The sequence below is a fragment of the Panthera tigris genome, chromosome A2, assembly GCF_018350195.1.
Source record: "Panthera tigris isolate Pti1 chromosome A2, P.tigris_Pti1_mat1.1, whole genome shotgun sequence".
Taxonomy (NCBI): Eukaryota; Metazoa; Chordata; class Mammalia; order Carnivora; family Felidae; genus Panthera; species Panthera tigris.
This window is the reverse complement of record NC_056661.1, coordinates 33,514,282-33,530,570: the sequence shown is the minus strand read 5'-3', so window position 1 is coordinate 33,530,570 and position 16,289 is coordinate 33,514,282. Positions and strand designations below refer to the sequence as shown.

The 16,289-nt window shown below is 39.5% G+C and overlaps 1 protein-coding gene across 1 annotated transcript in view; it reads right to left on the bottom strand.

Moving 5' to 3' along the window:
• SLC25A26 (solute carrier family 25 member 26) overlaps positions 1-16,289 on the bottom strand; it is a 137,810-nt gene that overhangs the window by 85,753 nt on the left and 35,768 nt on the right. Inside the window, 2 exon segments of the mRNA XM_007096339.3 lie at positions 11,696-11,743; positions 13,283-13,387. Of these exon segments, the coding sequence (XP_007096401.2) occupies positions 11,696-11,743; positions 13,283-13,387 (153 nt within the window).

Sequence of the window (16,289 nt, the reverse complement as noted above, 5' to 3'; positions counted from 1 at the left end):
TTTTAAAATCAATCCAGAGAAAGACATGGAAGAAGTGACTGTGGATGATGGACAGGGTGAAAGTGACAGGCAACTTGACAAACTGGAGTGACGTGCACCTGAGAGTCATTCCAGACAGTGGGATTTGAAAGTCAAAGAGTGTAAGGTGGCAAAAAGAAGTAACAGCCTCAACTCATAAAGAGAAAGTTACAAGATGCAAGTTTGTAGGATAAAAAACCAAGACACAAATACATGACTTAAAATTTCCAAAATAACCAAAGGAATAAGATTTATGTAACTGGAATGCTAGGGTGAGGTATGCTTGGGAGGAGCATAAAGTGAGCTAAACCACTTATTTCATTCCAAAGCTTCAGCAGATTGTATCTAAGGTTGACAAATTAAGAAACAGATGTTAAAATATATTATCCAGAAACATGGATGTAATAAGATGAACTAAATGCAGGAACAGTTAGAAGACATTATCTCCAGAGAGTGAGAATGGAATGGAGAAAGAACACAGGACACTGTTGCTTCTCATCATATGTTCTATACCATATGACATGTCGACAGATCCATGAAGCTTTACTTCGATAAAATTAAAAATAAAGTAATGAGTTTTAAGTTTAACTTGTCATTATTTTAGATGGTCATTTAAAAATAAAGTATTTCATCCAAAGGCTTCTAGCATTCTTGGTTTTTCAGCTTTCTATTTTTTAAATAATTTACAGACTTTCATAAACGTTACTAACATGGTATACCTGTCATATACCTGCTACACCCAGCTTTCCCTCATGTTAACAACTTCAATAACGAGACTCATCGTCAAAACCAGCTACTAAGTATTAGCAGCAACACGAGTAGGTAACCTACACACCTTCCTTGAATTTCACCGGTTCTTCTCCCTAATGCCCTTTCTCCTCCAGCATCCAGTTCACCATTTCACATTGCACTTGCTTGTCGGGTCTCCTCAGTCTCCTGCTGGATGTGACAGTTCTTTCACCTTTCTTTCTGTTTCGTGATGTTGACAATTGTGTACAAAGTCTCTCAATTTCAGTTTGTCTGGTGTTTTCTCATGATCAGACTGAGATGATGCATTTTTTGGCAAGAAGACCAAAAAAGTGATATTGTGTTCTTCTTGGTGCATCACATTGGGGGGTGCAGGGTGTCAACACATCTTATTACTGGTGATGTGAACCTTGGTCACTTGAATAAGGTAGCATCTGCCAGTTTTTCCAACTGTAAAGTTATTATTTTTTCCTTTGCAGCTGGTAGATACCTTGGGAGAAACACTTTGAGACAGACTTTAATTTTTGCTAAGTTAAATGTACCTACCAGTCTACCCGTACTTTTTTTTTTTTTTTTTTTGAGATGCACAATGAGGTATTTTGGGATCAAGTAAGATAATGTGTAACATTCGCTTCAAAATAATTTAAGCAAGGGGTGTCAGTCTGAGTACAGATCAAACAATATTGGCCAATAGTTGATAACTGTTGAAGCTGAGTGATGGGCTCAAAGAGATTCATTTTACTAACTTATTTTTATGTATCTTTAAATGTTTCCATGATAGAAATTTTAAAAATTAGAACCCAAGTAAAATCTGTGCATACGTAGATCAAAAGATAAAACAAATGTATTTATTTATGAATCACGGATTGGAAAACAGTACTTATTATGCTTGTATTTTCATTTCTTGATTTGAATCATTTCAAAGGTATCAAAGCAATCACCTCAAGAGCTCCCAGGTTCATGTGACTAAGTTACTGCCACCAATATTTAAAACACAGGCATTGTGCGCCCTCTAGTGGGTTATTCTATGACAAGACTTCTGTATCGACAAACAATTTAAAAAGCAGAGTATTTTCACAAAAGAAAAGTAACAGCCAGATTCTCTCTCACCTCTTTCTGCTTCTCTACTAGTCAATATAATATCTGTTAATTACTTAGCTAAATACAAAAACATTTCAATGCCAAAAACACTCAACTTTTTCCTACTATTGTGTTGTTTCTCCGAACACATGTTGAAGCCCAGAGAAGAAAAGAGGACAAAGTCCAAAGTCAGTCAAAACATTTTCAAGCCATCTTAACAGAGGCTGGACAGAGGATGTTGAAATCAAATTAATGTCTAATTTAAAAGCACCTGGTTGTGTTCTGCCTGTACGTACGGTCCCAATTCTACCTTTCGGAATGCTAATCCTCAGAAATTGTGCTCTGCTTCAAGTCAACAGATTTGATCTGATTTACTGAAAAATTCCAAGAAGAATGAACAGTGAATTCCACTGCAAGACACGAGCAGGAAGCAAAGTGTAACAAACACAGACTTTGGATCACACAGGCCCAGCCTGAGCTTCTTCTAGTCCTGCCACATACTACCCGTGCTGCTTACTTTTCCCAAGCCTCAGCCTGATGATCTATAATACAAGGTTAACATCTTACAGTTTTATCTGAAGCTTAGAAAAATACATGTGAATGATCAAAATTCAAACTGTCACTAGTACCATTATATGATCCCAAGATAAGAGACAACCAGGTAGCCCAATGCCCATTTTCAAGAGGTTCTTTAAACAATGTCCTTCAACCACAATACTTGAATTACACATAAAAATTCCAGATTTTCTTTAAACCTGGGTTTCTATATTAATTCTATATTAACAATAATTATTATTAATTATAATACTAATAATAATTAGTAATAACTAATAATATTAATACTAATAATTCTATATTAAACTATATTAATAGTTTCTTAATACTCCTTACAAGATAATGTTTGTTCCGGCAGTAAGATATTGTACAGTACTCAGAATCTCAAGAGTAATTTTTGACCCCTTGTGTTCAGGATATATCATTTGCCTGTAACTAATGGAAGGATTTTCTTCATGAATAAGTCATTTACTGTTTTCTTATGTCATTTCGAAAAGTGTTTTAAATACATGACAGATTCGTAGGAAGAGCCCTTAACTAGAAATGACAAAATTAAAATAAAGGCTATTTGTAGAAGGCACAGGAATACCAGGAAATATGGTAAAAGACAAGGAGAAAACCTCATTTTCAGTGCATAAAGTTTCTATGGCACAAAACCACTACCCTCCCTGGGAATTAAGTGAGGATTCCATCATTCTTGCCAAATGCGTCTTAGCGTAAGCACCTGCTGGAGATTACAAATATCTAAGTACTTTAAAACTGGTCTAAGAACCAAGTACGATGAAGTCACTGATTTGTCCATTAAACATTTTCTGAGTCTGCTACCTGTCAAACCCTCTTCTAGGTACAGAGTTAACAGAGGGAACAAAACAACCAATAGGCACTTGCCCTCACAGTGCATATATTTTTGTTGGGGGAGGGTGGCAGGTAATAAATTTATAAACAAGAAGATTATTTCAGATAATGGTGCAAACTAGGGTAACAACTGAGTGCTCGGGGCTGGGGTAGGTGTATTTTAGGTAGAGTGGTCACAGTAGGCCCCTCAGAGAAGGGACATGACAACTAACACCTGCTAGGTAAGAGCAAGTCACACGGACATACGGGATTATATGTATAATCCAGACTTGCAAACCACCAACCCTCACGAACATCCCTACCAAAGCAAAAGCTCTAGGCTTAAGTCCTCTAACTGTTCTTTTAAAGTCAGTTGCTGAGAACATATTTTCCCCAAACTCCTAGCACTAGAGCCTACTTAAAGGTGTACGAATCAAAGAATGTACTATTAATTTGAAATCTTTATTTTCCTTCCTAGAAAAATACATCTGCCTATAAAATGCAAAATATACAGCTGACCACAAGGTTAAGATCATGGGTTCTGAAGTCCTCAGTTCTCTCCCCTACTGGATCAAAGACTCTTGAGTGAACCACAACCTTACAAAAGCTCAGTTTCTATAAAGCAGGGGTGTTTCAGGTTACTGGGAAGATTATATGAAACACTGCACATAAAAAACTTAGTACTGCAAATGGAACAGTGTTGAGTATTTAGCAAGCATTAGCTAGTATTTCAATTGTGATTTATATATATTTTTAAGGAAAGTTGTCTACGTATGAATGTACCAACAGGGGTATTCTGAGATCTTAACTTTCAAATCAAAACTGTATAAAAAATAAGTAACTTCAAAGTCAACTCTTGTTTTCAGAATAATTACAATTCAGAATTAAGAGAGACTGCCAAATGATTTTTAAAGAAAGGCTTCCCAACTGGTGCCCAAAAAACCAAAGGTAACAAAGAAAGATTAAGAACAGACATCCCCGGGGCGCCTGGATGGCGCAGTCGGTTAAGCGTCCGACTTCAGCCAGGTCACGATCTCGCGGTCTGTGACTTCGAGCCCCGCGTCAGGCTCTGGGCTGATGGCTCGGAGCCTGGAGCCTGTTTCCGATTCTGTGTCTCCCTCTCTCTCTGCCCCTCCCCCGTTCAGGTTCTGTCTCTCTCTGTCCCAAAAATAAAAAAATAAAAAAAAAAAAACGTTGAAAAAAAGAACAGACATCCCCGTTTACAGAGTAGAACTAAATGTCCAAAACTGTGGTCCAGATAAGTGCTCTGGATGCTCTTAACATTCCAAGTACCCAAGTATGGGATGAAGTGAGAGATGGATGAAATGGGGTTTCCTTTCTGCAGAAATGGAACTTGAGCTAGAAAAACATGAAGAGACAGAACACGGCAGACACTGTAGGGCAACTCAGTAACATCAGATCCAACCCCCTCTTTGCCTGGCTTCACCTCCTACACTGAAAAGCTACATACTCAACTCCCCACTCCCCATTCACTCAAGAAGGCACTAAGATACCTGGCCCAAAAAAGCTCTGTTTTCTGTACACAGAGTGACAGGCTTGTACTGCCTCTGGCCCTTCCCCATTCATCATGCTTAGAAGGGGGCTGTGAGGCCTAAAATGGTGAAGCCATTTTGTGACCATGAGTAAATCATGCAGAGTATTAAGGTTAACCAAGTAGAATTAAAGTGCCTAGATCCTGTATGCTTTCATTTAACTAGTACACCAGCCTCAGACTGACTATAGGTTTCTTGTTACTGGGTGGGGGTGGGGGGCGGTGAGTAACCCTTATCTGCTACAGCCGATATAGTCAGATTTTCTGTTATGTGCCGCCTAAACGCAGTCTACACTGACACACAAAGATGAAGGAAGACAATACTTCGCATGGGATGAAGAGCACAAACAACAAAGAGAAAGGTACTTCAACCTGACGGTTTCTGATGTTAACTGAAATGAAGAATTAAGAGACCTTTTCCACCTTCAACCAGCAGCTTTCCAGTGTGTGTGCATGGCAGAGTCAGGACACTGCACTTACATGCCAGTAAACTCTGTGCACAGGAACTGGTGTCCCTTCAGGATAGCCTGGCCACCATGCGACAATGGAAACAGGCAGCATTTTCAAAACTGCAGACAGCAAATGAAATGTGTCCAGAGAATGAGAAAAGTAAATAGCAGCTGGTTTCTTGTAAACAAAACATGAGGAAATGTGCACTGGAGGGCTAAAGTAATTTTTCTATATGAAGATAATTTTACTAAATCGTTCTAAAAACGCTTGTTTATTTAAGAGATGATGAAAAACTGCAGGCTAAAATCTGTATTTGAGGAGTAATAATTTTAGGTTCTCCAATTAAAGGATGAACTATCACTCATTTTTCATAGAACATCTCTACAGTATGAAGTTATCATAATGCAAATGCAATTAAGTGACTCATTTTATAAACCTCTGTGATTAAAGGGGATAGTTCATTTTCATTTGTTTAATACTCCCATTAATAAGAATGTCCCGTTACACATTTACTGAAAGCCTGGACAATAAAACAATGGAAAAATTCCAAAAGCAAACACATTTTTTTTTCTTTTCCCATGAAGCTAACATTATGGAATTTTAACAGATGTTCTATTTGGTCACAGTTAATAAAATGAATTATGGAGGATTAAAACAGGGTTCAATATGTTTGCATTGGGAGTTTAAGCGAGAAATAGTTTCACATTAAAAGTTTGGAAAGGTTTATAATCACCTTTTTCCTTTTCAGTGGAATTACTAGGAGGGGGAAAATAAGGGAATTATTACAGCAATTAGCACTTTTCTGATGAAACCAGGCTTACAGAAACTATCTTTTCAAGGTTTAAGAAGAATGAAATCTTAGAAAATCATATACTCCTTGGTGCTTCATCAGCTGTCTAAAACACAAAGGTCTTGGAGTGGAGTGGAGCCCAAGGCTGAGCCACCCCCCGGCCTAATTCCCAGTCCCGCTCGAGCTCCCTCAGCATTCTGAAGGGGACGCTGTGCCTAGCAGCATCTGAACAAAAATTAATCAGACTTAAAGGAATAAAAAAAACGATAAATATTTTGTGAGTGCTAACTCTGTGGAAGGCATTATGCTAGAGTCTGCACATGCTATGGAGAGGGAAAAATCCAAGAGCTGTTTTGAAGGCAAATCATATGGTGTCTGACTCTTTAGTCAGCATCATTACATGTAGCTGAATAGAAATGAAAGGTAAGGACAAACCAAAAGAGAAAGAAGCAAATCAAAGAAAACCATTTCATAGAAACATAAAGATAGACAGCAGTGACACCAGGAGAAAAAAATCCTTTCTCATCAGCACAGTTTTTTCTCTTTCTACTCTCACAAATGCAGGAAATAGTACACAGGCGGAGAGATGGCAAATAAGTAACAGAGGTTCTAGCTACAGTTGCTCTAAAATATCTTTCAAAGAAAAACATTCAAGGGTCGCAATCTCAGTAAGAAAAGCCTTCCTCTAAATGGGTAATCTTACTTGGGAAATAAATTCCAGTAAACTATCAATGGGACCCAAAAGAGAATCATCGAAAAATTTTTCTAACATATTTACATTACGATTTTTGACCAACTCAACCACCAATTATTGGGGCAACTCTGACATCTTTACCACCAGTATGTGGTTTCTCCTACAGAAGTAGCCAGTGAATACAAAATCAGTTGCAGGTGGCAGTATGTTAAACGAATACAAAATTCCTCTCTACAAGACATTCAGATAACACACCCTCCAATTGTAGCTGAGACACTTTACAAGCAATACCAACAGCTGGCCTGTAATTCAAACACAACTGTTACTCATCATCATGAAATGGCATTCAGATGCTTAAACACAGACCGATCAAGGTTGCACGGCAGTTCAAGGACCCCAACAACCTAGAGGGAGGCTTCTTCATTTCTGAGTCCCCTGGCAGACCACACTGCTCTAATTCTTCTCTCCTAAGACTGCCGTGAGATTTCAAGGACAACGGTCTATGCAAAGTTCCTAGCACAGATGGGCCAATGTGGGCTCAGAGAGGTTAAGTAACTTGCCAAGAGCAGACAGCTGGTACGGGGCAGAGTTGCGATTCACACTTAGGTGTTATTTCCTGTCAAAAACCCTTGCAGTTCTGAGCATACTAAACACATCCCACATGGTGGGCTCAGCCCTTCACACGATCTCCCCATGCCATTCTCACAAGAACTTTAACACAGCACAAAGTTTAACACAGCACAGTTCACAGTAAAGGGAATCAAAGAGTTCTGAGATGTATGTTCTTATGCCCAGTGTCAGAATGAAAATGACAGTGAGATCACCTCTCAGACGGCTGGTAAAGTCGGTGAGGCAGAGGAAAAGAAGGCCTGCAATGCTGGCACAGGGGTCGACTGGTATTTCCACGAAGGGCACTCTGGCCGTATGTACCAAATTACAAATGCTAGGGCGCCTGGGGGCTCAATCCGGTAAGCGACTTCAGCTAAGGTCATGATCTCACGATTCATGGGTTCGAGCCCCGCCTGGGGCTCTGTGCTGACAGCTGAGAGCCTGGAGCCTGCTTCGGATTCTGTCTCCCTCTCTCTCTGCCCTTCCCCCACTCTCCCTCAAAAAGAAACATTAAAAAAAATCAAAATGATAAATGCCATACTCCTTTAGCCAAGCAATCTCACTTTTGTTATTAACCCTACAAACATCCTCAACCATGTACAAAAGGACCTAAGAGCAGTAATATCCACTGCAGCACGTTTGTAATGTCCACCAACAAGGAACTGGTTAAATAACGAACGGGTCGTGTCTACCATGGAGTACTATGCCATCATAAAAATGAAAGGAAGATCTTTATGAAGAGATAAAAAAAAATTGGGGCTGAAGAAACAAACAAGAAGCCAAACACCTAAGACAGGGTATCTCTGGAAAAACACACAAGAGCGTTATACAACCTAAGGAGTTGCAGGGGCACAGGAACTGAGGGGACAGACAACAGAGCTGAAGGACATCCCTAAGGCTTGATTCCTAAAAGGTCTCACCTGCAGCCACTACATGGGCCGGGGGGGGGGGGGGGGGTCTCTACGGTCTAAAACAGACAATAAGGGGAACTAAGTTTGAAAGGCTGCCATGCCTACCTGCGAGTGAACTTTTCAATCAGTGAGGATGTGGGGCCCTAAAAGGAGAGATCCAAGGCTTCGATGAACTTACAGACAGGCTGAGGGACTTGTCTCCCCTGCTTGACTTTGACAGCATGCGTGACAGAATTTGGTGGGAGGGCTGCTTTCGGTGAACTGGTGGCAGAGCTGTGGAGACAGGGAGACATCATCCTCACCCATCTCACATCTCTCATCAACCAAAAAGAAGCCGGAGTTATCCCTGACCACAATGGCAACGTCCTTCCACTGAGGCAGAGCCAACCACCATCTTGCCATCGGATTTATGCAGAGAAGAGTCAGATGCCAGTCATTTATCCTCCAAATACCAGGGAACGCATGCCTGGCTCTTCAAAGGCCTTCTCCCATGTGCTGTCCCCCAGTCTCCTGGCAAGCACCCAGCCAGGGGGAGAGGTTCAACGTCTCCTCCGGGCAAACACTCCACTTAGCTGAACACCTGCCTGCAGCATCCCCACTTGGCTTGCCATGGAGGGAAATCACTCTTGCCTCTTCTCTACGCATGAAAATTCCAATTCTGCTGAGCTAATAAGTGAGGTACACGCGTGCTTTTACAGCCTTGTGCCTTTGCTCCTGATGTTACAACTCCTGTCTCCTTGGTTATTTCTAACTACCACTCCTTCGAGAATTAAGTCAACATTTCATGTTTTTTAATGCAACAAATGCTAATCGAGCACCACCCAAGCACTGCTTCCCCTACCATCTCAGCCGCATCTAGTACCTACATATCGTTACAGCACTGTGAAATGCCTACTCCCGCCTGTTTTCCTGTGAGAACCCGAATCCTTGAGAATCCGTGCAGAAACGTTTCACGTGGGGCCCAACACACAGGAGGCACTCTTAAAATGACTGTGAAGAAGAATCTGTGGATAAAGCCTATTTGCTGAGCTTAACTTATTCCTACTTCTTTTGCAACAAAGTGCCTTTCTCAGCTTTCGTCCTCTTTAGAAGTCCTTCTAACCTACGTAGAAGATCATGAGGCTGCTCTCCACAGAACTTTCAGGACAATGGACGCTGGGAAATTGGCCTGCCTGTGAGGGCAGCTGTGAACTCGCTCCCCATTTCCATCTTACAATAACAGCACCGCACCACAATGTTTGGTCCAGAGCAAAAGAAAAATGAATACGGAAGGGGTGAGGCATACAGTATAATCTGTTGACCCTGCTTACACTCAGTCTGAAGTTGAGAGCAACTAAAATAATTGCAGAGAACATAAGGGATAAGACACAATCTCCACAAACATCAAACGCAGCAGAAAACACGGGATGGCATTCACCACATCTAAAGAACACACATAATCTCCTATACTGCATGGATTCAAACTCCAATCTCGTTCTAATGGGCCAGGGAGATAAAACTTGTTTTAAAGAAAAAATTGTACACAGAATAAACATCTAAGTTTCCCAGTGATTCTCACTAAGGCTTCAATGTATTTTCTTATTGAAATAATCAAACAAGCTCTTGGCAAAAAGATTCGACATTGGTGTCAGAATAATGTAAGAACTTGAAACTATTTATAATGCAAAAATTTTGTTTAAAGCAGACATATCACTACTTATTTTTCTCATTTTGAAAAGAAGCTGTTTCATTCAGCAGTAATTCTTCTCTCGTTCTCTCAGAGAATCTGTACAAAAGCAATATTTCAACTAAAATCAGATCTGAAGGATCTTTTATGAAAACGCATAATGCAGAAGACCCCAATTAAATTTCCAACAAAGCACTGCCATTTTCAGTAAACAAAGTCATCTCAGTAGGGTCACATGATGTGCAAAAACTGCAGCCCAGAAATTAATTACTAGTGTGACATATGTCAAAACAAATTTTTACAAGAATAGAAAGCAGGTGTAACCATGTGTTTTCTCTATCTGTTTGTATGCAAAACCAGTATTGTCGGGCATGTAAATATATTCATTTATTCAGCATCTCTCAGAAAAATAAAGGAGGTTCACTGCCCCCACCCCTCCCCCCTCCCCCCCCCCCCCAGGTTTGCTGCACCCAGGTGAAAGCTGACTAAATCACACGTGTTTAGTGAGTCAGAAAATAAGTAAGAATCAAGAGACAGCGTGGGTGATATTTTTGAAAGACAGAAGTCATCATCACACAAACTCACTTTACAACATTCAGTTTTCCTTCAAAAGAAGTTTTTTCACAGATCTACATCAACTACACCACACTACATTAAGGTTGTTATCTTGCAGAAATCAAAGCTTTATAAAACATGTGACAGGGCTTGTATTTCATAAAGAAGATTGTAATCTATAGTAAAAACAAAACGTAATCAAAAACTACCTGGAAATAAAATTAGAGATTTCAAATCATTTCAAAGTTTTGCTAATTAATGACAACATTTATTTAAATTAAAAACATTTTTGTAAATGCAAACATGTTACTGACCAAGGAACTTCAGAAAGAAAAAAGGATAGAGAGCACAGGTATGCATGCAGATTCTCCTGTTTTCTTTAATAGAAAATTATGTCCCAACCCCTTTCACAAGGGATATATAGACCAAATCATCACAACGTACACTTTAAATACCTTACAATTGTACCTGTCAACAATATCTCAATACAGCTGAAAAAAATCCTAGAAATTAAACTCTTAAAAAGAAAAAAAAAAGGAAGAAAGAAAATTATGATTACGTCCCAAACCAAAGACTGGTCTTAAATCTTATGTAAATCACCCTTTGAACTTCAAAACATTGTCCTCTATGTGAGGCAAAAATTAGAAACATACTTCCTACAAGCAATATACTGAAATCACTTTGCTTTTTCAACCAAAAGAAGAAAAATACTGAATCCCAGAATTTTCGAGTCAGAAGTCTCAGAAGACAAAGCGGCTGCCTGGGGGCACACTGCACGGCCAGCCACCCACAGGGCCAGTGGTCCGGGGCTCACCGTACCTTGCGATCGCGATCGGGAAGACAAGAGCGCACCGCATGATACAGACTTTTAGACACTTGTCTCTTAGCACGTTGCTTTCATTACCAATTTCTCATTAACTCTGTGTCTTCTGGTAATTAACTTGGTATCTTAACCTCAGTGGTTGCTTCTTACGATTTCAGCCAAAACGGACATTTAACCAACCTAGCACCAAAGAAGCCAAAGCGTGGGTGCCATTCTGACCAGTGGGATTGCTCTTTTAGCAAACCTATTTGGCCCATTCGTTAGCTGTAAGAACCAGGATAAGACTAAACGGTGTTTCAAAGGTGATCAAAGTATCCCTTTTTAATTTTTTCAACCAGTTTCTCTGAGTGACTTTGCTGAACAAAGCACATCATTCTTTTGCACTTCAGTACTGGGAATTAAGTGAGTTACCTCTCTTAAAACTGTGCTTGTGTAGCCTCGATACAATCCTCGGATGCCCTGAAACAAACAAAAGGCCGAGAGCTCAGTAAGTTCGAACAGCACAGAGATCTGAATGATACTCTGAGTAAGGCAGAGTTGCTGAAGTCTGAGTTTTAAAGCTTGCACAATGACCACACTCTATAAGAGGTTAAAGGTTATAAACTGGCCTAAAATATATAAAGCTCGGGTCAGCTCTCTTTAAAATGGGAACATGTCTAAAATAATCAAACTGACTACTTCAGTCACTTTCAAAATTTCTGCTCCTGAAAACAATACTTGAAGATGATTTCAGTATGTATTTCCAAATTCAAATGCACACAAAACGCCAATCATCCTTTCCTATAAAAACAGAATTATATTTCATAGTTTCAAACAGAAGATATCAGAAATTCATTAATAATCCTCCAGGGTGATAAATATCTCTGGACAAGCCTTGATTTATTCAACTGTCCACATGATTCACAATAGGGTTTCTTTACTGGATTGATCTCATGATCCTCTGATCAAATACTCAGTTATTTCCTCACCTAAGTGACAAACTATTAAGAGTAACTTTTCTAAAACCTAGACCCATTGAAATTTCCATGTGACTGAATACTGTTTTTAAAACACGGGAGGAGGGGGCTTCTGCAAAAAAATACAAAGAAAAGCAGCTTGATGGTCCCTAGTGACTTGGCCAGCAAGAATGACCTCTGATCCACAGTGGAACATTAACAAGTAAAAAAGAAATTAATTTTTTTTAACGTTTATTTCTTTTTGAGAGAGAGAGCATGTGGTTGGGGGAGGAACAGAGAGAGACAGAGACAGGATCCGAAGCAGGTGAACAGCCCAATGTGGGGCTCGAATTCATGAACCATAAGATCATGACCTGAGCCAAAGGTGAACACTTAACTGACTGAGCCACCCAGGTGCCCCCGGAATTAATTTTAATATAAACATAATGATGCTGGTCACTATGCCCATTACTGTACTCCTCTTCCATGGGTCCCCAAATTCTATGGTAACATTTTAACATGGTATCTTTATTCACTTCACATTTTTATGATTTATTCCATGTCTGATTCTGAAACTACTACAGGACAATGACAATGTAGGACATGTACACAGTGGGGGCACTCAGTACGTGTTATTTAGACATTTGGAGAAAAAATATTAAAATTTGAAAACAAATAAAAAAGCAAAAATAATCTTAGCATAAAAAGCTGCTGTGACTGAGCATTAAATTTATCTTCATGGTCTCTTCTAAGGCCCCTGGGATGAGAACCACAGTGTTCATATTAGCTATTATAAAATCTCTCTCAGGCACCTGGGTGGCTCAGTCAGTTGGCATCCAACTTCAGCTCAGGTCACGATCTCGCGGTTCTTGAGTTCGAGCCCCGTGTCAGGCTCTGTGCTGACAGCTCTGAGCCTGAAGACAGCTTCAGATTCTGTGTCTCCCTCTCTCTGCTCCTCCCCTGCTCACACTCTGTCTCTGTCTCTCTCAAAAAGAAACATTAAAACAAAATTTTTTTAATAAAATCTTTCTCAATAAAGAAAGAGTTTAAAAACATATCTCACCTCTTGATATAAGACGTTAGAGAAAATCTGAAATGTTCTTGAAGAGGAAGACACCTGTGCCCTCTGCTTAACCACTTCCGAAGGAACACGAATCAGACAGGCAACCTAAAATATATAATTTAATTAATTACATCTTAAAAAAGAAGTAACTGCTATGAAAATTGAAATTATTCTCATAATCAAAAAAATACAGTCAAAAAGGAATAATATAAAGGGTCACTGCAACATGTCCCAAGGCATTTTTTCAACCTAAAAGCCTCAGACCCTTAATGGCCATGCATTGTTTTGTCAGCCCAGAAACTTATCTCCCTTGTGCTTATAGATATCCTCACACCTCCTGCCATCTTGTTCCAGACCCATCTGTCTAGAAGTCCCTCAATGGCAAGAAACACACTGACTTATTCTGAACCCCCAGCACCTAGAACAGCATCACCTAGTGTTCACATGCCAGTCATTTCAAACAGGCTGAAAGAATGAACCAAAAGGGCTTTTGCTCTACTGTAAATAATGCATACATCAACAGAAGCAAGACTGATCAGCAGCTGGCTACACCTAGTCATCTGTCCCACTCCCCACCCCAGCCTCAACTAGCTCCCAACCCCAGCACCCTAGACCCTATCACCACACCCCCATGCAACAACGGAGGAGAAACTCCAGGTACTCTTGGGTCCTGCTCCAGCATTCATGTTGACACAGGTCCTAAACAGACCGTAATCACATCTGACAGGTCAACAACCAATACTCCAGAATTTTTAAGCTATTTTTTCCTTTGTACTTAACATTAGATTACCTATATTAAAGACTTGAAAAAACAAAGTGGGATTACAAGTAATGTTTCTCCTTTTCTGCCTACCCGCATGTCTAAATTCTCTATCATGAACAGGTATCATTACTTGGTAAGTTTCATTAACATAATATTAAAGAGCACAAATATGTTATGGACCAAAGATTTTAATTGAGGGAAAAAATAAAATGAAAGGGCCAATTTAAAATGTGCTTTTTTGGGGCACCTGGATGGCTCAGTCGGTTAGGCGTCCGACTTCAGCTCAGGTCATGATCTCGTGGTCCATGAGTTCAAGTCCTGCGTCGGGCTCTGTGCTGACGGCTCAGAGCCTGGAGCCTGCTTCAGATTCTGTGTCTCCCTCTCTCTGCCCTCCCCTGCTCACGCTCTGTCTCTCTCAAAAATAAACACTAAAAACAAATTTTTTTAATGTGCTTTTCAATGCAACCCTACTTATTATTAACCTTGACAAATACCAATTTTTACAGATAAGGACACACACACAAAACAGATTAAACACCTGATTATCACTAAGGCCTAAAATTGGGTATAAATCGTGTTACTCTTCATAAGTGTGCAAACTTTTAAATCCATACTTATAAGCCAGGACAGAAAACAAGGTCCGCTGAAACTTACATGAACCTAAAAGGATAGCCCCCAGCCTCTAAAACTCATTAAAGAAATGAAAATAAATAAATAAGGAAAGAGAAAGGAAAGAAAAAGGTTCACTAACTCCTTGTATTTTTCAATTCAAGAGGTCAAGAGTGAAATATGACCTCAATATGTCAAGAAAATAGGAATGGTCTACTTTTGCGACTTGGCATAAATATTTATGGAACTTCATGCTTCATAACCCTTCATGTTCTTACATTATGTTTTTATTTCTTAAAAATACAGAAGCAAAACAAAAACTTTGAAAAGGTCCTTAGATGAAAAACAATCTCACTAACGGAAGAGGTACAAAGCGCCCAGCAAGGCTTCTTGACTTCCGTGGCGTGGCAGTTTTGGCATGAGACAGAGGCCACAAAGGAACGCCTCTATTTCCTCCAGTAACTCCAATGCCTTCGATTTGGTTTTCTATTAACTCTGATCTTTCTTAGATTTGAATCTGAGCTACAACAGAGTATTTCACTGCACAAGAACAAAAACACGTTATAGTATTGTGATTCCATGAAAGGAGATCAAGATAATGTCATCCGTGGTCTCTTGGTAAATCCGTTCTCTAGAGAATTCCTTCCTCATAAATCTGGGGTTCAGTATGAATCCATGACACAGAAATGGTGGCATTTTCATTATATCCAAGAGCGTCTTATATGTTGAGGGTCTACCAAAAAATAAAACTAATAAAAATAAAACATAAAGATAATATACGTCCCCATCTTTAAGCCACATTAAAATACAACACTGGTTTCATTAGAATTAAACATGCCAAAAATAAGATAAAGTTTAGATTAAAAATTGATAATAATAATAAAGCTGCTACCAAGATTCTTCTTTAACATTAAAAAAAACAACTTACCCTGATATGTTTTTTTAAATTTATTTTTGTAATGGAAACTGAAATGTCTCCTTTTAGTATTTATTAAACACCAAGACACAAACACTACAAGTTCTAAGACTAAGTGTGTAAAAGGGAAAAAACTGTCAACTTCAACCTCCCATTTGGTAAAATGATTGAAGGCAGAGAAGAGGAACCTCTGGTTCTTTCACTGCCACGGCCACGTCCCACACCTCCACACCTCGCTGCCAGCCTGTTATGGCCTCACCTCTGTCCTGTCACTCTTGAAATGCTCTTTGAGGCCACTGGGCACCACCGAAAGTACCTTCCATTAACATTACATCATTTCCCCAATTGTTTTAACACAGCTCACAATCATTTACCTGATTTTCATTTTTCTAAAGGAAACTTCATCAATGACCCATAAATGTGCCTCTGATATTAGAAGCCAATTGTCAGCACGTTAAATACATACCAGCCTGAGACAGAAGCTACTGAAGGTCAGAGCACTACCTGGCTTAGGAAGTTAGGATGAAACCCACATCTTCCGATTACTGTCTCCAGAATTATTTCCCATCAAAGATATATCAACACGCATCTAATGAACTTAAAGTTTCAAAGTTTAGTTCGGCTGATTCTTCATGTTTAGACAGGTAAATCTTTGTCAGTTCAACAGAAACCTAAATAAACTGAATACAGCCAAAGTTTAATCATATTCAGAGCAAGGG